Source organism: Acomys minous (genome assembly GCF_964271855.1).
Source record: "Acomys minous genome assembly, chromosome: 16".
NCBI classification, from domain to species: domain Eukaryota; kingdom Metazoa; phylum Chordata; class Mammalia; order Rodentia; family Muridae; genus Acomys; species Acomys minous.
In genome coordinates, this window is record NC_140498.1 from 13,254,750 (window position 1) to 13,274,785 (window position 20,036).

At 47.5% G+C, this 20,036-nt stretch overlaps 1 protein-coding gene across 1 annotated transcript; it reads right to left on the reverse strand.

Annotated features, from left to right (window-relative positions):
• Nucleotides 1-4,276: 4,276 nt before the first annotated feature.
• On the reverse strand, nucleotides 4,277-18,137 carry LYPD8 (LY6/PLAUR domain containing 8; the record flags this gene model as incomplete). Its single annotated transcript, XM_084762306.1, has 7 exons — nucleotides 4,277-8,203; nucleotides 10,819-10,953; nucleotides 12,871-13,029; nucleotides 14,677-14,790; nucleotides 15,123-15,221; nucleotides 17,774-17,896; nucleotides 18,038-18,137. 7 exons carry the CDS (start codon nucleotides 18,135-18,137, stop codon nucleotides 7,965-7,967), a joined length of 969 nt encoding a protein of 322 aa, XP_084618432.1. The 3' UTR covers nucleotides 4,277-7,964.
• Between the last annotated feature and the right edge of the window lie 1,899 nt (nucleotides 18,138-20,036).

Here is a 20,036-nt window from a genome sequence, read left to right on the forward strand (position 1 = left end):
GTCTGTGAGTTTGAGGCCAGCCTGGTCTACAAAATGAGTCCTGGACAGCCAGCACTACACAGAGAAATCTGTCTTGAAAAAGAAGGAGGAGGAGGAGGAGGAGGAGGAGGAGGAGGAGGAGGAGGTGGAAGAAGAGGAAGAGAAGGAGGAAGCAGCAGCAGCAGCTATGGTTTAGAGTAATTTTCAATCTCTCAACAGGAATTCACATCATGAGCAGTTCAATTAAAACCTACTTTCCTAGGGGCTGGAGAGATGGCTCAGTGGTTAAGAGCACCACCTGTTCTTCCAAAGGCCCTGAGTTCAATTCCCAGCAACCACATGGTGGTTCACAACCATCTGTAATGTGACCTGATGCCCTCTTCTGGCCCACAGATGTACATGCAGGCAGAACACTGTATACATAATATATAAATAAATAAATCCTACTTTCCTATCTTTTTAAGGTAGAAGAGGTAGCGAGGTCAATATACCATAAAAGCTAGCTTTAGTTGACAAAATGGCTATTAGGTTATGCACTCTAAACAGATGCTCAGTGTGGTGAAAGAGATAACCACTAGCTCTGTGTTGTGCAGACTGGAGCTGTGGCTAACCTATACTTCAGATTGCTCATGTGCCTAAAACCACAGCACAGGAATGAAAGGCCTTAGTTTAAGCCATCCCAAATTATGAAGCCAGAATGTGTATGTTGAGGGGGGAGAATAGCATAAGTTACATTATTCACAAACAGTATGATTGACATCCTGAAAAAGTAGTTTAAAAGGTGGTTATGCATATGTCAAAATCACACTAGCCCACAAAGGAGTGAAAGTCCACAGGCCTACAGCTGTTGCCCCTAAACCACCCTTGTTATCTACTGGTTAGGACAGTCTCAGCACTCTGTCCCAAAATTCCCCTAGGAGTAGGTAGGCTTTCCCTAAGAGTTAGAGAGCTTATGGGCCTGCAGTGAACAAATCCACCACGTGTTGATTCACGGACCAACATGGTGCCCTTTGAGCTGGGGAGAAGCTTGCGTTCCTCGGCCCAATGGCAGATACTGCAAGAGTGGCCCCATCTGGCTCTTCTGTGTCTGCGTTTCTGCATACTGCCTGTCACTCCCACGACTTAAGAGACACCTCACCAGATCCAGTGACATCACAGATTCAAGGCCCTCGGCACACTTCTTTTTTTTTTTTCAAACTACTGTAACTTTTATTTATTTTTATTTTTTTTTATTTTTTATTCATTTATTCTTGTTACATCTCAATGGTTATCCCATCCCTTGTATCCTCCCATTCTTCCCTCCCTCCCATTTTCCCCTTATAAGATGAACTCCACTGCCTCAGCCTCCTGTCCTCAGAAGCACCCCATGAACAACTTAGTCCATAGCACTGAATGTGGGCGGGGTCAAGAAACTGAACTCCATCTGTTCACTGAACCCCTTATAAACACAGAGGCCACAAAACAGCTCCAGCCCCTCTGCCTCCCCAAGCCAGGCAGCCACCCTGCTGTGGCCATCAGTAGATGGGGACCCCACAAGCCCATGATGGACATCTTAACCTGAAATCTCTAAGGCCTATGAGGTGCACTCTACAGATTTATAGACTGGTGATATAAAAGCATAGGTCAACAACAGCATTGTTGTTGTAGGTAGGTCACAAGGAAGTAAAGATCCACACTTTCGTAATAAGCATGGTCTGTATCTTGCTTGTGAGAGCCCCTTTTAAGCATCCCCTTGGTTTTCCTGTTTCTCCTTCTGAGATATGGAGCTCTTCATCTTTTTTTTTTTTTTTTTTTTTTTTTTTTTTTTTGAGACTGTCCTGGACTCGCTTTGTAGACCAGGCTGGCCTCGAACTCACAGCGATCAGCCTGCCTCTGCCTCCCAAGTGCTGGGATTAAAGACGTGCGCCACCACGCCCGGCCCTGGATCTCTTCATCTTAAGGGTTGGGCATGGCTAAAACTCCTTGTTCTGAGGCGTTTTTTAAGGTGTGGTGTGTGTGAGTCAGTACGTGTGTGTGTGTGTGTGTGTGTGTGTGTGTGTGTGTGTGTGTGTGTGTCTGTGTGTCTGTGTGTCTGTGTGTCTGTGTGTGTCTGTGTGTCTGTGTCTTTGTGTCTATGTGTTTGTGTGTCACATTTATGCAGGTACCCACAGAGTCCAGAAGAAGAAATCACACCTCGTGGAGCTGGAATCACAGGCAATTGTGAGCCCCTAGATATGTGTACCAGGAACCTACTCCCGTCATCTACAAGAGCAGGAAGCACCCTTAACTGCTGAGCCATCTATCTATCCAGCCTCCTCCCGCCCACCCACCCACCAGGCTTCTTCAGGCTTGACAGGAACATGAATCTTGCTTGTGCAGAATTGAAAGCCTCCATCTGCCTGATCTAAAGAGACACGAGAAGGTCTGAGCTGAGACACTAAAGGATCATAATAATTACATGCGAATTTGAGATAGGTTTCATCAGCTACACATCAAAACACACAAGCCAAGCCATAACGCTTATAGCAGATTTTCATGTTTAATTCAAGATTAACATAAAAATGAGACTATTTTTTTTTCAACCAAGAAGACCTACAGGTGATATTTATGAACTGTCAAAGACGAAGTAAAATCTGGCAGATTTAGCTTGGGTATAAAAATCCAGAACGGATGACACATTACCCAAATTGCAAGATATACACGCAGCATTCTCCCTTTAAGAATGGCAAAATTCTCCCTTTGCTGTCAAAACACCGAGCGGCACCAGCTGTTTCTTAATGAGGAAAGCATATTTGCGTACTACAAAGGTGGATGTGCCTGAGAATTTTCACATAAAGAATTAAATTTGGGCTGTGTATTTGGTACTGAGGGACACAGAATATCTTTAACATTTTTCAGAGTTGGTATTTCGGTTCTATAACCATCAATGCTAAGACAGCCCCTAAGAGTACCAGCTTCCAAACTCCAGTGCCCTGCTGACCACTAACATTGGTTCTACACCAAAAAATGTGAAGAACGCATCACAGGAACCATCTACACCTCTCCAGACCCCGTTGTCCTGGTTGCCCAGGTAGCAAAGCTAAGGCATGGAGGTGCTCGCCTAAGCCCAGGGTTGGAACTGAGAGTCATACTTTCAGATTTCAGAGGTCGTGCTTGGGTAATCTTTCCTTCACATTGTATGAGCCATTAGTTGTTGATTACTGTACCAGCAGAAAGCCAGTGCTGCCAGGATCTTGGTATCTTGGTATGGTCATTCCTTTGGCCCATCACCAGGTCTTATGTTTGTAAATGTTTGTCCTTCCTCTATAGCGAAAGGCAATCCAACGGACGTATCAGGTGTTATCTCACTGCTGATTGGTTGCAATAAAGAGCTAATCGCCAATAGCTGGAGCAGGAACTGGAGGGCAGAACTTCCAGGCAGAGAGAGGTTTGCTAGGAGAAGAAGGACATCAGAGATTAAGACAGACAACAAAGGAAACAGACGGGCAGGAAGCAGAGAAAGAGGTAAAAAAAAAAAAAAGCCAGCCATATGGCAGGTCGTAGGCTAGAAGAGCTGGGCCAACTCTAAACGATAACTGAGAATCTGCCCCAGTAAAAGGCCTAAGCTTTAAAACTCCGTGTAATTGCCAGGGCGGTGGTGGCGCCCGCCTTTAATCCCAGCCCTCAGGAGGCAGAGACAGGCAGATCTCTTGAGTTTGAGGCCAGCTTGGTCTAGAAAGAGAGTTCCAGGACAGCCAAGGCTACACAGAGAAACCCTGTCAAAAAAAATTAAATAAAACAAAAAACCAAGAACTAGAAAGCAAACAAAAGAGAGAACAGGGCTAGAGAGATGGCTCAGTGGTTTAGAGCACCGCCTGCTCTTCCAGAAGTCCTGAGTTCAGTTCCCAGCAACCACATGGTGGCTCACAACCATCTATAATGTGATCTGATGCCCTCTTCTGCAGATAAAGCGCTCATATACAATAAATAATAAATACATAAATCCTTTTTTTTAAAGAGAGAGAATGTTAGAGAAACTTGATAAAATGCAAATGAAGCATGGTGGCCAGTGGTGCTGTTCCAATGTGCATTTCCTACCTTCAGTGGCTGTATTAAGGTGATGTGAGATGTGGCCTTAAAGAGAGCCTAGGCCTGAAGGTTAACTTTAATTGTCAACTTGACACAACCCAGATTCACTCGGGAAGAGAGTGTCAATAAGGGTTCATCTCTATTGGGTTGGCCTGTGGGTATGTCTAAGGGAGAATTGTCTTGACTGAGTCAACTGATGGGAGGGACCCAGCCCACCATGGGTGGCACCATATCCTAGGAGGGGGAGAGCTGAACTGAAAATGGAGATATTGATCTGAGTACAACCAGCAATAAGGTAAGATGTGTGCATACATTTCTCTGCTCTTGACTGTAGATGTGGTATTGACCAACTATCTTGACCTCCTGCCCTGCAGCAACAAACTGTAATCTAGAATTGTGATCTAAAGCAAATCTGTTCTCCTCTAAGAGGAGAGTTTTGCTTTTTGTTTTTGTTTTTGGTTTTTCGTTGTTGTTGTTGTTGTTGTTGTTTGTTGTTGTTGTTGTTATTGTTGTTTTGTCACAAAGAAAAGTTAAACTAGAGCGAAAATATATACTGAGGAAGTGGCGTTGTTGCTGTGGTAGACTTGATCATATAGCTTTTATGCTTTGAACTATATTATAAGGAGAATGAGAGCCTTTGGCACGGTGGTCTAGAAAAGCCACTGTTTCCTGAAGGCACAGGAATGGGACATTTTAGTGGGACCTTGGAAGATAAAAATTCTGTAAGAGATATAGAGAGTTGAGACCTAGCTCATGGGGTTTTGGAGGCTATCAAAGACTCTGTCAGGAACAGGGATGGGATTGTTCTGCATGGTCTTCTGGGTAGCAATCTGTGTGCGCTGCTCAGGCTGGGGAGCAGCCATGATGGTCGGAGAGATAGACACTACTGAGATGAAGTTCTCAGCTTCAGTGAGGCAAAGGAAAGTCTTTCCTCAGGGTCAGTGCACAGATCCCGACGCAGCTGTGACCCAAAAGGGTCAGGCTCCATCTCAAGCTGACAGCAGAGCTCGGATAGACAAGTGTCACCCACATGGTACTGGTTTTTGAAAGCATAAAAGATGCAATATTTAGGGTGTCATGGGGAGAAGCTGGGGGTGGGGGGGCCTGGCACTGTGTGTCAGAGGAGTCCCTGTGTGGAGCTGTAAAAGTGGCCTCGGTTGCCTCTGGAGACCCCAGGTCCTGGAGATGCTAAGTCCGTGTAAAGCTACAGGTATAGAGTGGAGCCACCTATGGCCAAGAAAGAAGTGATACATGTTGCTGACAGCAGAGCTGAATGGGTCGGGCTTCCTGAGTCCTTTGTAAGGAAAAACTTATTAGGAGCTTCAGATACTGGACATTGAACCCACAAGATTTGATATGTGCCCTACTGGGTTCTGGGTTTATTTTGACCTGGTTGTATAACAGGACCCCAGACCTTTGTAGACCCCAAGACCTTAGTACAATTGATGCTGTAATAGAGGCATCATTATGGCCTTGGAACCCAGCATGTAGGCCCCCAAGCTGCCAAAAATGGCAACAAAGACCTAATCCATCAGAGACCTAGGATCTGGGAAAGTCCTTTTGCTTTTTGGCTTCTGGCTAATGGTTCTTCCTGACCAAAGCGTGGTTTTTGTGCATAAAAGGCAAAGAATGATGAATCTTGGGGTACCCAATTTGGACATGTTCCCCGTGTAGCCCTCCATCTGGCAAATAAAGACTTTCTATTGGCTTTAGGGGGGGTCTGTGTTCTTTAAAGGAGTTGCCTGGTAACATCCTGGGGACCCTAGCAAGATTCCCAAAGATTCCCAGGGCCTCAGATCACCTGAATTGCTTGTACCAAGAACTGACATCTCTGAGACGTTCCAGAACCACAGGAACTTTTCCTGCCTCTGCTCCAGATACCTCCACCCTATACAGGAAACTACAGAAAGTCACCTGGATCTGTCCTCTCTGGAGGTAAGTCTGTTTATGGCACCTTCTGCATAAGGCACTTAGAAAAGTCTGGACCCAGGCCTAGTTCCAGTGTCTGGGATCTGCATGAGACATCACCAGAGCCCCTGGTTTAAGTCTGTGGTGGACATCTCTGCTTGTCCTTACTATGTGTCTCTCTGTGTTCCCCCTCTTCGTGTTTCTGTCAGTTCCACTGGTTGAAGAAACAGATCTAAAAATGAAAGAGGAAACAAGCCATCCTGGGACCACAGTGGTGGCTGCTCCTGTGATGATAGGCAACTGTCTATTACTCCTCTTCCAGAGAATCCAGTGCCTTCTCCCAGCTTCTGCAGGCACCGGGGGCATTCATATGGTGCACAGACATAACAATTTAGAAAGAGTAAAATATTACGGTTTAAAAGTGTTGTGTTGTATGTCAAGTTGACAAAGGTGCGGTATGATGATTGGCTTTAATTATCAACTTGACTTAGAACAACAGTGAAAGAGAGTCTCAATGAAGCATTGTCTATATTAGGTTGGCCTGTAGGTATGTCTTAGGGTCTGTGTGTGTGTGTCTTAATTAAGTTTTTGATATGGGAAAACCCATTCCACTATGGGTGGTGGCATTCCCTAGGGAAGGGGTCCTGTATTGTATGAGAAGAAATCAAAGTGATGCTGTGTGCATATGTTTCCCTCTGCTCTTAACTATGGGTGCATATGACCAGCTGTATCACACTCCTGCTGGTGTGACTTCTGAGTGATGAATTATAGGAATTATAGCCTGGAACCAAGAGCTGAAACAAGCCCTTTATCTCCTAAACTGGTTTTGGTTTTTTGTTGTTGTTGTTTGGTTGGTTGGTTGGTTGGTTGGTTTCTTTTTTGTTTTGTTTTTGGTGAGGGCGTGTTGTCACAGCAACAGACATGAAACTGGAGCACTGGATGAAGGCGTTCTCAGGCACTCCTAGTTTTCAGTGAACATGAAATTCAAAATTAAAAGCTAAGGTGGGCCGGAGAGAGTGCTTGGTGGTTAAGAGCACTTGCTGCTCTTGCAGAGGTCCTGGATTCCCTTCCCAACAGCCACCTGTTAGAGTGGACAGAGTGATGGGTAGCATCATGGGCCCTCATTGTGGCTTGCTCTTGCTTCATTTTCAGCAGATCTGGACAATAAAGAGCTTTGCTGACTTACTCCTTTTGATTTCTTTATTACAGAAAAACCTATTTATCTAAAACTAGCTTAACACCCACCTTACCATTAAACGTGAACCCTACAAGCTTGGACATGAGTACCGTGTTGCCTCCTGGGTATCTGATGTAGAGTGGACCAACAGGTTCAACTCTCTGAGTAAAGGAACCAGGGTCCTGTGGTCACATTCCATCCTGTACAGTGCTACAGGAGACCTGCTAATCCCGGGCTCTGAGCTCCCTCTGCCCTCTGTCTTCCTGAAGACTTGATCACAGAGCCAGTGGGAGCATTCTGGTCCTCAGTAGTCCTTCTGCATATGCCCTTCTTGGGCCTTCATTGTGACAAGACCCTGGGATGACAGGAGTTGTTTTTTTTTTTTTCATATATTGTGGGCCTCTGGCCGCAGCCAGGACAACTGTTGAATAAACAGTTCTCAGCTGGGGTACCTCCTGCCCAGGACTGAGCCAGTGGGATGCTCGAGTACAGGGATAATAACAGAAGGGACCAGCAAGGCCGTGGGCTTAGCTTCTCAGACGCAAGATAGACCAAGAGCACGGATGTCATTGAGTCCTGAGGCAAAGAAGCACCAATCTCCAAAGCAAAGGCCCCCACCTCCACCCAGAAATGAGAAGGGCTGGGCAGTGACTTGGACCACACCCAGCCCCAAACATGTTCAGGACAGATTGTCTAGACGTCAAACAACACTTTAATAAAGGAGCTAATGCGGCTGCTAGCCTTGCCTGGAGTGCTGTGACTTCTAACCCACTGAACAATTACACTGAAAGGTATGGGAACAGAAAGGTGTTGACCACGCATGGGACACTGGGTCAGGCAGAGCCCGAGGACCTCAGAACAGCAGCTTCAGAAGCAGGAGGCTGCCGAAGACGGAGGAGGTGAAGGAAGCTTTGGTGCCCATGCTGGTTGTTGGGATGCTCGTGCTGGCTGGTGGGGTGCTGATGATAATGGCGGGCGAGCAGACAACCTTCCTGAAAGTGAATTCTCCAACTGTTGTGTTCTCAGTGGACAGGAATTGACAAGTAGAGTTGCTGATGTCGGAGCAACCCTTCAGCTCCCAAGTGCCTGAAGCTGCAAATGAGAAGTCAGAACGCTGCACAGCCCATCTGCCCAAGCCCGTGCACAGTTGTTGATCTACGAGAGGCTGAGCAGTGTGCAACAGCCCCTCTACTCCCGAATGCCATCTTTAAGGAAGAAGCCCAGACAGTACCAGTACAAGAACTATAGAGGTCAGAGGCCAGGCCTCTCTTCACCCAACCGCAAAAGCAACTGAGGCTGAGCAAGGTGGTTTGCAAAACCAGACTTAAAAGAGAGAAGGGAGCTGGAGCTTGGATGCCCCATCTCTTTTGTCAGATGAAAAAGCCAAAAAACAAACTGGACGGGGTGGTGCACACCTGCAAGCCCAGTACTTGGGAGAGTGTAACAGGAAGATCACAAGTTCAAGGCCAGCCTCAGCTACATGGCAAAACCCTGTCAAGAAAAATACAAAGGGAAGGGGAGGGAAAAAGAAGGAAAGAGGAAAGAAGGAAGGAGAAATCGATAGAAAAAGGGCAAGCATGGGTGGCAGGCTCAGGGCAGTTCTTTCTCTCCATTTTCCATTCCGAAAGGAATGAATCAGTGGGCACCCTGGGCTCCACCTGCCCTCCAGCATCTTCTTTCAGATCTCACTCCTCTGGATCTGACTTCTTCCTGCCTGAGTTTTTCCTTGGTGGAAAAAAAAAGAAAAGAAAAGAAAAGCCAACAGAAAGTGTGCAGGAAACTCTCAGTATCTCTAGCTTAACTCAAAGCTCCGTTCATTTGAACATAGTTTCAGATCAAGTTGTAGAAAAAGATCCGTGTCACTTTCAAAGATGTGGTTATAACAGTGGCTACTTTTGAGCACTTGTGCCCCTAGGCGTTTGTCAGCTGCAACTCAAACATCCCTGGGAAACGGGGAGCTCCCAGGGGACAGAAGGGACTCAAGGTAGTGAAGAGACTTGGTGCTGTCAGAGTGTATTGTGTGAAAGAGACCACCAAACCCCAGGAAGAAAGCAGTTTGCTCTTGTTACCGTCCTGAGAGTCAGGAAGCACAGTGCTTGGCATATCTTGGTAGGATTTTTTTAAAGTGATGTTGGACAAAAACAAGCAAGAAAAAGTAGACTTGTGGTCTACCTGGCGTTCAGTGTTAGCGGCGAGACTACATCACCAGGAGAGGCAGGCTTGAGATGGGCAGAGAAAGTGTTGGCTGTTGTTGCTGCATTTGGGCGCAAGTTTAGAATTAAGAACTAGGGCAGTGTGGGCACCTGGAGCATTTCCAAAGGCAAGTGGCCATATAGCTTGGTGGCAGAATGCATGGTTTACATGGGTGAGGCCCCGGGGAATAGAGAAGAAAGAGAGACAGAGAAACACAGAGACACTGAAAAAGAGAGAAGGAGAGAAAGTGGACAGAAAAAGGTATAGAGGCAGTAAAAAAAAAAAAAAAGACCAGAGGTTGGCAGAGCCTTGAGGGATACAAAAATAAATAAGTAAATAAATAACATGAGCGGGTGGTTCACAGAAGCTTTCAGGGCAGACGTGACACCGCCTATGTGACACCGCCATGCTGGAATGGACTATATCAGGAGTGAACCTTGAAGAAAACTGGGGACTCGGGTGACAATCAATGGCTGTAGGCTCACCACTGTGGTGTGCCCTTTGACAATGAGGGCAATTACACATGAGCCAGGCAGCAAAGGTACATGGGGGGGGGGGTCTCTATGCCTTTAACTCAGTGTTAAAATATCTCTAAAATAACTCCTTAAAACAATTTTTAAAGGCTTTAAAACATAGGATTCTTGGATCCACGGGGAAATCCATGATTATATTTAAGCTTTGAAGTTGACATTAAGCAAAAGTTGTATTTGGGTGCAGGTTTAAACCCTTATTCGCCTGAGCTGTGTTTAAGCTGAGACTGACTGGTTATCCACTTTTGCTTTGCACTTCTTTGTTTCCTTCTTGGAAGTCACTACATTCCATCAGCCAGGATGGACACATTGGTTCCACCCACTGTAGTGTGTAGGAGGATACAGCACATTCACTTCCGGACCTCACTCCTGAGATGGCCCCAGCCTTGCCCCACTGCCCTCCTCCCCACCCACCACTCCATCTTCCTACCCTGACCACAAAGGACCAGCAGAGATCTACTCTGTCCTGGGAAAATAAAGGCAAGAGCTACAGGACGGTCGTGACCCCAGGGCGGATCCATCAGCAAGAACCCAATGTGCACCTGCTTCCTGTTATCCGGTTGCCCCAGGGACTCAGGGAAATTGATGCTCACTGTCAGGTTACCTTTGTAGGAGTAAAAAGAAATAACCGGATGGCCCTAGCCGCCCCAAGCCAACACCTCTGAAGATGGAGAAGAAAAGTACATATAGATATAAAAACAAATAAAAGCCCACGCCTGTCCACACCTGCTGAGCACTGGCAGCCTAGTAAAGAAGCAAGCGCCAGGAGGGCAAGTGAGCCTGGAGTGTGACTACAGGAGGGCAGGGGAAAGGCAGCTGGAAGTAGACCCGGATGAAGGCAGAAGTAGCATCTAGCCGAAGGCTTCGCGCGGCAGTCTCTGGCCTCTGCTTCTGCCGTCCCCGGTTCTTCTGCCCTAGCTCAGCTCTTGAGGCCTGCTGGGTTTCAGCTTGAGCCCTGTTAAGGAGTTGACGCTCCAAACTTACCATTTGTATTCTCAGCAGTGACATGGACACACCGTTCTCCTTCGTAACACTGCTGGCTTCTCTCCACGCAAGCAGTGCCGTTGTAGCCGTAGCAAGAAGCGCACAGGGTATTGGTAGTCTTCTGTGTCCCAGGGGCTGGGAGAGGAAAGCCATTACTTAGAACCATGGTATCACAACTGGTATCACGGCTGGGAGGCAGGGACAGACAGAGAAACTGCTGTAGAACCTCCATCCTGTGGGCCTCAGATCCAGTCCTAAAGACAGCATGCTTTGCCCAAAGGTGTTCTATGCACAACTCCTGAGACCTTATGGGGCAGCTGATCTGCGAGAATTGTGGTCCATGGTGCTCTGGGGCAGACATGAACGAGAAAGGAAAGAATCCAAGCTGTAGCCAATGTCAACACTAGCCAGCTGTTTGAGCATTAGCCAACAGGTGTGTCTGATTGGCATTAAGACTTGTCCTGAGCAGGTAGAAATGGTCCATTTTCACATCTTGGTGGAGCAAAAAAAAATTTAAAAATCACTCCCAGAGTCTGTCTTACTCCTACTGGTCTATGCCTATGACAATGGACCTCAATGTTTCTGCTCAGGTTTTTTCTTCTTCGAATTCTGTGGTTCTCAAGCTATGGGTTGTGACCATCAGAACACATGTATTTCCAATAGTCCAAGGAATTGAAACACTGCAAAATTACAGTTATGAAATAGCAACAAAATTAAATTTATGTTGGGGGTTCCAAAGATCATCAGAAATACGTGTTTTCCACTTTGATCTAGATGGCCATTTCTCACACTGTGGTCAAGGAACTCCTGGGTCCCTGAGACCCTGCAGGGATTCCAAAAGTCTAAAACCATCCTTATACAACATTAAGGTGTTACCCACTCCCTTTACTATTCCTGTTGCCTTGTGTGAGTGCAGCAGGATTTTCCAAAAGCCCCACCTAACGAGTGAGACTGAAACAGACTAAATATACAAGCAAATATATAATCCCAGCCTCTTTCTAAGTGAGGAGTTAAGCATTCTATCAAAATATATGTTGGGGGGGTGACTAGAGAGATGGCTTAGTGATTAAGAGGGCAAGCTGCTCTTTCAGAGGACCCAGTTTCAGTTCCCAGACACCATGTATCAAACTACAATCCTCTGTAACTCCAGCTCCAGAGGATCTGATGCCCACTTCTATCCTCCATGGGTGTTGCATATGCATGGAGCATATACACGCACACACACACACAACATTCTAATATACTATAGATATTAGTATATGTATATACATATTAGTATATATTGCAGATAACACATTTTAATATATCATATATACTACTCATTAAATGGTTTTTGGAAGTTATTTCTCTGTAAAGCTCATATATATATATATCTTTTTGTTTGCTTTTGTTTTTTGATACAGGGTATCACCAAGTAGCCCAGGCTAGCCTTGACGTAATAGAAATCCACTTGCTTCTTTCACCTACCAAGTTCTGGGATTAAAGGCATGTGCAACCACTCCTGGATAACTATTTTTGCTTTTGAGTAGATGACGTAAGATTTGTGCATTTGCTTAGCCTTAATTTCTAACCTAGTTTAAAAAAAAAAAGATGTAAGGAGTCTTCAGTTTTTACTGAGAAATAGAATGTTGCCAGGCATGGTGGCGGACACCTATAATCCCAACACTGAGAAGGCAGAGGCAGGGGGACTGGGTGAGGCTCATCCTTGGCTCCATAGCAAGTCTGAGGTGAGTCTAGACTGAAGGAGGTGTTGCCTTAGTAGAGGCCCTGGCATCACAAAGTGACTAATGAACGTTTGTTTCGCTTGCCACACAAACGAACTGTGAGAGCCCGGTCTTCACTGAAGAAGGGGATAGCATGACATTTGAGCCGGGTTAGCATCTGCCATGGTTCTTGTGTGAGTGTGCTCTAAGCCAGATGTAAACATCACCCAGCTGTGTGCTGAAGTGCCTGGCCTTGAGACATCCACTCCCAGCCAAGCAAAGCAGGCAGAAAACCAAGGGTGGAGCTGGAAGGTGTGGCATAGGACACGCTGCTGGGCCCAGTACAAACCGTGGCTGGTGTTGTTACATTTCTGTCCTTGGCAGCACTGACTTGCAAAATGGAATCTTTGGTCGTCAAACATATGCACATTGAAGGCCACTTCAGCGTTGCTCTCGCTGCAATTACTGGCTGAGCAGAACTTTTTCTGGTACAAATTGAAGACGCTTCCTACACCAAAGCAAACACAGACTGTTAGTGCCTGGAGAGACTTCAGGGTGAGCAGCATCCTGAAGAGACAATGCTTCAGACAGGGCAGATGACTCAAACCTCTGCTCAGCATAGCTTGGGAGGCAGAGGCAAGCAGATCTCTGTAAGTTCAAGGTCAGCCTGGTCTACATAGTGAGTTCCAGGCCAGCCAGGGCTATACGGTGAGACCTTGTCTTGGGGGAGAAAACAACAACAAAGGGAAAACCATTCCCCATCAGAGAACTTCCTTTCATCAGATTAACAGAGAGATGGGTTAAACACTGCCATTAGCTAAGCTGCACCTTGCGAGCCTCGTGTGGTCACATGCAGCCCAGGAGAGATGTCCATGAGGCCCAGCACAAAGTTGTAAACTGACGCAGCATATTATTAAAAGTTTTCACAAGTTTGTGGTTGCTGTTGTTAACTACATCTCTTGTTCTTGAACATGAACTTTGTGGGGGACAATGCTGTGCCGTGATGTCAAAAGGTTAGGGACAAATGCTTAGGCAGGAGGGACACCAGAAAACAGTGGTCAAGTCTAACACATATACACCCCTCCCCGGGCCACTAATTTGTCTTAACATCTGGAAAAATAATAAAGCAGACATAGTGGGATTGGGTATTCAACAAAATGTCACAGTGCCACCTATGGTTCCTTCCTAGAAACTGCATGAGAATCCAGCCAGAGCTACCCGATCTGGGACATCAGCTATAAGTGGCTGTTATGTTAAATGTGGGTTAGTTGAAGTAAACTAAGGGACTGGGAGTGTGGCTCTGTGGTAGAACACTTGTATCTGGCATATCCAGAGCCATGTAGCTAATGCCCAGCACAAACACACACACACACACACACACACACACACACACACACACACACAGTTAACTGGCCATGTTGGCATATAATCATAACCCCAGCATTCAAGAGGCTGAGACCGACATCAGCTTCAGCCTTGTCTCTCTGATTTATTTTTTGGTGAAGGGTCTCAAGGTGGTCTGGACCTCACCACTATTAGGCTGGCTTGCCAGCAAGCTCCAGGAATCCTCTGGGCTTAGCTGCCTCAGTGCTGGGATTACAGGCATGCACTGCCATGCCTGGCCTTTTTACATAGATGCTAAGGGACATGCTTAGGTTCTCACACTTGTGCAGCAAGCACTGTGTTGATTGACCCATCTCCTGAGGTCCCTTGTTGACAAAGGCCAGGGTTTAGATGTCAGTTTGCTGTCCCTCCCGCTTTTGTGCATGGATGAACTCTTAAGTGCTCTGAGAGGGGCCCATTAATCAGAACGCCTTGTTAGGAACACCATTGATAAATACAAATGTCTCAGGCAAAACACCTGCCTCTTATTGAGCTCTACGATGCTCTTGCAACTTGTTTACATCTACAAATGATCTACAGTGAGGTTTCACTCCGTGGTGGTGAGTCCCAAGACACCGCAGGGCTTGTTTGAGTCTGTGCCTGTATTCCCATCCAACTCCTGACCACCTCAGCCGCTGGGGAGTCATCTGCATAACCCGTTAGTCCCTCTACAGCGTAGAGCCCAGCCCTGACTCAGGAATCCTTCTTCTGTACCCGCCCTCTGTAGCTCCTACCTCCCACAAGTCCCATCGATGGCGGCAGCTCTACCCACCTAGAGTGGTGTTGATGGAGGACACCACACAGCTAAAGTGGTGTTCTGGGCACACAGTGATATTGTCAACACAGCTGCTATTGGTGACGTGACACACTTCACAACTCAGGGAGTCTGTGAGGACAAAGTATTCACAGAATATAGTCAACAACCAGTAGACACATTCACAGAGCACCACCCCTACCACAGGAAAAAAAAGATCCAGATGGGATGCCCAACTATCCTCTGGGGAGCCCCAAAACTGATGCTGTGAAATGAAGCCACACCCACTAGTTTCTCCTTGTTATTCATCATTCCCCAATAGGAAGATCCAACCTTGACCAGCAAGAGTGGGCACATGAGTCTCACACAACACAACAGGCCAGGGGGTAGGTACCGGGATACCAAGAGCAAGAGTGTTTGGAAGGAGTGGAGCAGAAGAGGGCCACGTGGACTCTCTCACCTACAGCCGTGGTGGCAAATGCCACCAGAACGGCAGCAATGAGGATGCCTTTCATGATGCCGGGGCTGGCTTGTCCCGAGGATGGGCCGACGGAGCCTCAAACCTGGAGAGACACAAAGAGGGCAGCCCAGGATCTTGGAGGAATGCCTACCATCAAAAAGGGGTTTAAAGACACTGAAACAAGATTAGTCCTGGGTCTCTCCTTGTGTCTGGGGAAAATACAAATCAGTGTCCTGCGTGGACGCACAAAGCTGTGACCTGTGTCCATCCTGTCCTGGCACAAGGGTAAGTTTAGGCTGCAAATGGGCAGACAGACCAATCTCCAATTCTGCTGGGGCCAATGTATGTGTCTATAAGATTTCTGTCACTATGACAAAGTACCTGAGCTAATCAAATTATATGGAAGATTCATGGTGCCTCCTGGCTTCAAAGGTGTCAGTCACATGAGGAGGAAGGTCTGCTCACCTAACAGCAGCCTGGGAATGACAAGGAAAGAGGAGGGTACCCCAGGGTCTCCCTCAATGAGTTAACTTCCTTCTCCCAGGCCTCCCTCCTAAAGGTCCCAGCGCCTCACTATAGAGCCATAGTGATGACCAGGCCACGGGCTTTTGAGGGATACTTGAGGTTCAAATCCTAACAGGGATAAAATTAAATTAAATTAAAATTAAAATATAAAAGACCTGCCCTGGCTTCTGTGTCTTCCCTACCTCCCCCCAACAGAGGATCTGTGTCCCTCTCACCCCACCAGAGTGCAGAAGTACAGTGTGCGTTCTTCCTGCACTCGCTCTGATGCTCAGGGGCTTGTCTGCCAGCACCTATGCAGCCGCCTGGGAGCACTCGCTGTGCTCCAAGCCCTTCTTCACCTGCCGCCTGGGAGCACTCGCTGTGCTCCAAGCCCTTCTTCACCTGCACTAACGTGAGGAGTTTGTCCACCTTGCCAACCAGGTATTGTTCTTAGAGCTTGGGCAAAACTGAGAAGAGAGAAATGATGCACTCAAAATGAAGGCCTTCTTCCTGAGACGTGTCAGAGCTGGGATACGATGTGAGCTTTATGCCCGCTCCTCTCCCCCCTCCAACATATGTGACACATGTCTCAAAACCCAGGACCTGGACACATGCAAGCTCCTGAGTCAGACTAAAGTGTCATCAGCTTCTCAATACCTAGAATTCTTTGCCTGCGACTCATCTGAGTTAGATCTATGGAGCTTGCTAGGATTTTTGCTGCCACATTTGTTAGGCTCCTAAGTCACAGCTCCAGGAATTCCGTTTTGCCTGAGTAGCAGAGCAGCGCTGAAAGCGAACGTTTGCATAATTTTATTTACCCTATAAATGGCAACCACAGCCAAATGTGGCTCCTCAGGTTAGTCCACTCAAGGTAGACAATGACACACTGTCTCTCAGTATAGGAACTGAGCAGCTGCCACTAGCCAGAGCAGGCAGAACACTTGCATCCTGAGGAGCCCCGGGTGAAAAGTGCTGCCACAAACCAGACCGGTGTCTGCACTCCACGGACATGCAACTCCTGGGAATAGCAAAAGCAGCCCAGACTCAAAGCAGGACACACTCCAGGTTCCTCCTGCTCTGGAGCTTGGCTGCACTGTGCCAGCTGCCACAGACTGGGGAAGAGCTGACCTTTTTTTCCCCAGCTGTCTTTCTGCTCCATCCCTTACCACAGCTCAGACACACATCCCACCACACAGCACCACAGCACTCTGGCCTTCTGGTTGACTTGTTAGGGACTAGTAAAAAAATTAATAATAATAATAATAATAATAATAATAATAATAATAATAATAGACACTAGCCCATTGAGGAGGACAGGGGCACCCACGTGCTTTCCCAGTGGCCAAGACACCTTGACAGGCCTGGAACCACAACTTCTGGGAAAACCTTCTAGGGCCTTATTACTGTGAAGAAGGAGAAGAGGGGAGATAAAAGCGGGGGTCAGGGGGCAGGGGTCGAAGGGCAATCACAGAAGGATGTTCATTGCATAGATCACCTTAGCTCTACCACCAGCCTGCTGGTGAGTCTTATTTCCAGACCCAGAGAAGTCAGGACCTGGCTAGCAGAGAGGCAGACTCTGGTTGGAATCCTGTTGTGGGGCATGAGGCCTGTCAATCACTTCTATTAGCCACAGCGGTCTTGTGTAGCCCAGGCTAGCCTCAAACTGACTGCATAGTCAAGGATGACCTTTAACGTCTAATCCTCCTGCCTCTGCCTCCTGAGTGCTGGGATGACAGACATGCACCACCCTACCAAGCGGAACCCAGCACTTCCAGAATCTTAGGCAAGCACTCCGCCGCCTGACCTCCATCTCAGCCTCCCCTCCCTAACCGGCAACGGGCAGCAATCTGGCAGCATGCTGCCACAATGGCTGGCATCCACCAGGGAAACCAGAGCTCAGAGATGCAGTTCTAAGTGGACAAGAGAATGCCATGCAAACACCCGCTCAACCCCACTCCCAGCCTCAACCTCTACTCCAGCCTGCCCATCCTGAGATCGGGGCAGCAGTGGGCAGCGCAGGCAGAAAAGAGCATCAAGAATACCCTATTATCCAGAGCAGGCCTGAATTCCCTGGGTGCTACCCCCACCCCAACCCCTACCCCTGGATTGAGGTTCTCCCAGGATCGAGCTCCAACCTCAGAGTCCCCTCACCTTCTGGGTCCAGCCAGGGACACTGTCCTGAGGAAGAGGAAACCTGGCAATGTGTGTTAAAGCAGGTATGGGGAGAGGCCTTATATAGCAGGTGGCTCTGCGATCCAAAAGCCCAGGTGCCTTCTGGGGAGGGGCCTTTTGTTAGCCAGGCCCCAGCTTAGGGCTGTCAGATGGTGTCCTGCCCAACCATAGTGATCAGGCTACTTAACCCTTGGCCCCTGTGTAGGTGGTGTTCTCTCTGAGACCTGCAGGAATTGGAAGTACCTGCCTTTCCCACAGTGTATGAGGAGATACAGTGTGTTCCTGGCATCTTCCAGTGTCGGCCATAGCCCACTGACTCACTTCCATAGCCTGGGAAGCGCATTACTGAATAACAGCTTGGTAAAATAGTTCACTCCCAGTTCTGGCAAAATCTCCATTTATAGATGAGGAACCTCCTCGGCTATGGAAGGAAAAAAAAAAAAGCAACAGGCTTGCCCAGGTCACTGCGCAGAGTCAGATGGATTACAGGAGGGTCATGCCACACAGAAAAGAGGCTCAGGTCTCTGGAAAATGATTCAACCTGGCTAAGTGTTGGGGTTTTCCAGCCTAGATAAAGCTAAGCCCACTGCACAGCTGCATGGGATGCTGCGGGGTAGGGCGGGGCTGTGAAGGAAAACCTGCCCACAGCGGGCTCTGCACAGAGGCTCAGGGATCACTGCCTCCTCCGACAGCCATGGCTGCTTCCTGTACTGGATCTGGGTAGCCAGTATAGAATAGAGCCCAGGTACACTGAGACAGCCTCCTCGCCCCTCATTTGATGCTATGTCTCTCTTCATCTCTTCATCTTTCTGTTGTCCTACAAAGATACACACACACACACACACACACACACACACACACACACACACACACACACACATACACACGTGAGAGGGCATCTTGGCCAAGAATGAAATCCAACAGTGAACTCACACCAACGCCTGTGGCCTGAATGCAAACTTTGAAGTTCTTTGCTCTTAAAAATAAATACTTCTTACCTGGCCATGGTGGTACCCACCTTTAGCCCCAGAACCTCAGAGGCTAAGGCAAGCTTGAACTCTTTGAGTTCAAGGCCAGCCTGATCTACCTAGCAAGCCCTGGGCCAGCCAATGCTATATAGTGAGACTTTGTCTCAAAAATAATAAAAATGCATAAATACCTCTATTAGCTACCCTAGAGAGCTCTCTCACTCTCTCTCTCTTTCTCTCTCTCTCTCCCCTCCTTTTTCTCTCTTTCCCTTTCTCTCTCTCTGTCTCTCTCTGTCTCTCTCTGTCTCTCTGTCTCTCTGTCTCTCTGTCTCTAACACACACACACACACACACACACACACACACACACACACACACACACTTCCCTAGATAGTCCTGGAGTAGCCTCCAAATGTCAAGCTGGCTCTAGGCATTTGGTAGGGCCTGTGACCCTTACTCTCCTGAAGTGTTCTCTGAGGAGGAAGGAGGAAGACAACATAAATAAATATGGTGAACAAGCAAAACACACGAAAAGATCATGGTCAGTGCATAAAACAAATGGGGTCTCGGGACTGAGTTTTAAATCAAAACATCACAACCAGGGTCAGGTTTCTAAGCGGAGACTCTGGCCAGTTCTTACTCTCTCTGCCCCCATCCTCCCTTTGGCTGCCAGATGAGGGAAAGTTCCCTGAACAAGAGCAGTTCCCTGCCTCACAGGGAACTGTTGTTTCCAGCCACACACCCACTTTTGAAACAAAATCAACTAATAGGGTAGTAGTTTCGGGAGAATGAGCAGGGACCATGGCAGATGAGGAGTCCCAGCCACTCATGGTGGACTTGCTATGCTCACAAATTTGTTTGGTAGTCCTAGGAAGGCCCATCAAGTATTAGACTCGGCTTGAGACTAATAAATGCTAAGTCTCCTCAAGAGGCATCAGCTGCCCAAGCTAGAGAGACAAAAGCAACCAAGAAGATTTGGTCTGAACCCAGACTTTGCACCTCATGTCACATAAGTTACTTATTAACCCTGTTCACCGGCCAAGCTGCTTGTGTGAAATCCCAACAACAGCCCTAATAAAAGACCTGCTGGTTATTTGTTCCCAAAACCCTCACGTTACTTAACCTAGTGTCTTCCAAGGTCACCTATCAGGAATGCTGGACAGGTGCTGAACCTGTGGAGTCACTTACACAGATGACCTCACTCCTGCTCCCCCATTGGCATCAACACAAAGCATCAGCAACCGCTGGACTAGGCTGGGTGGCTCTACCCATCA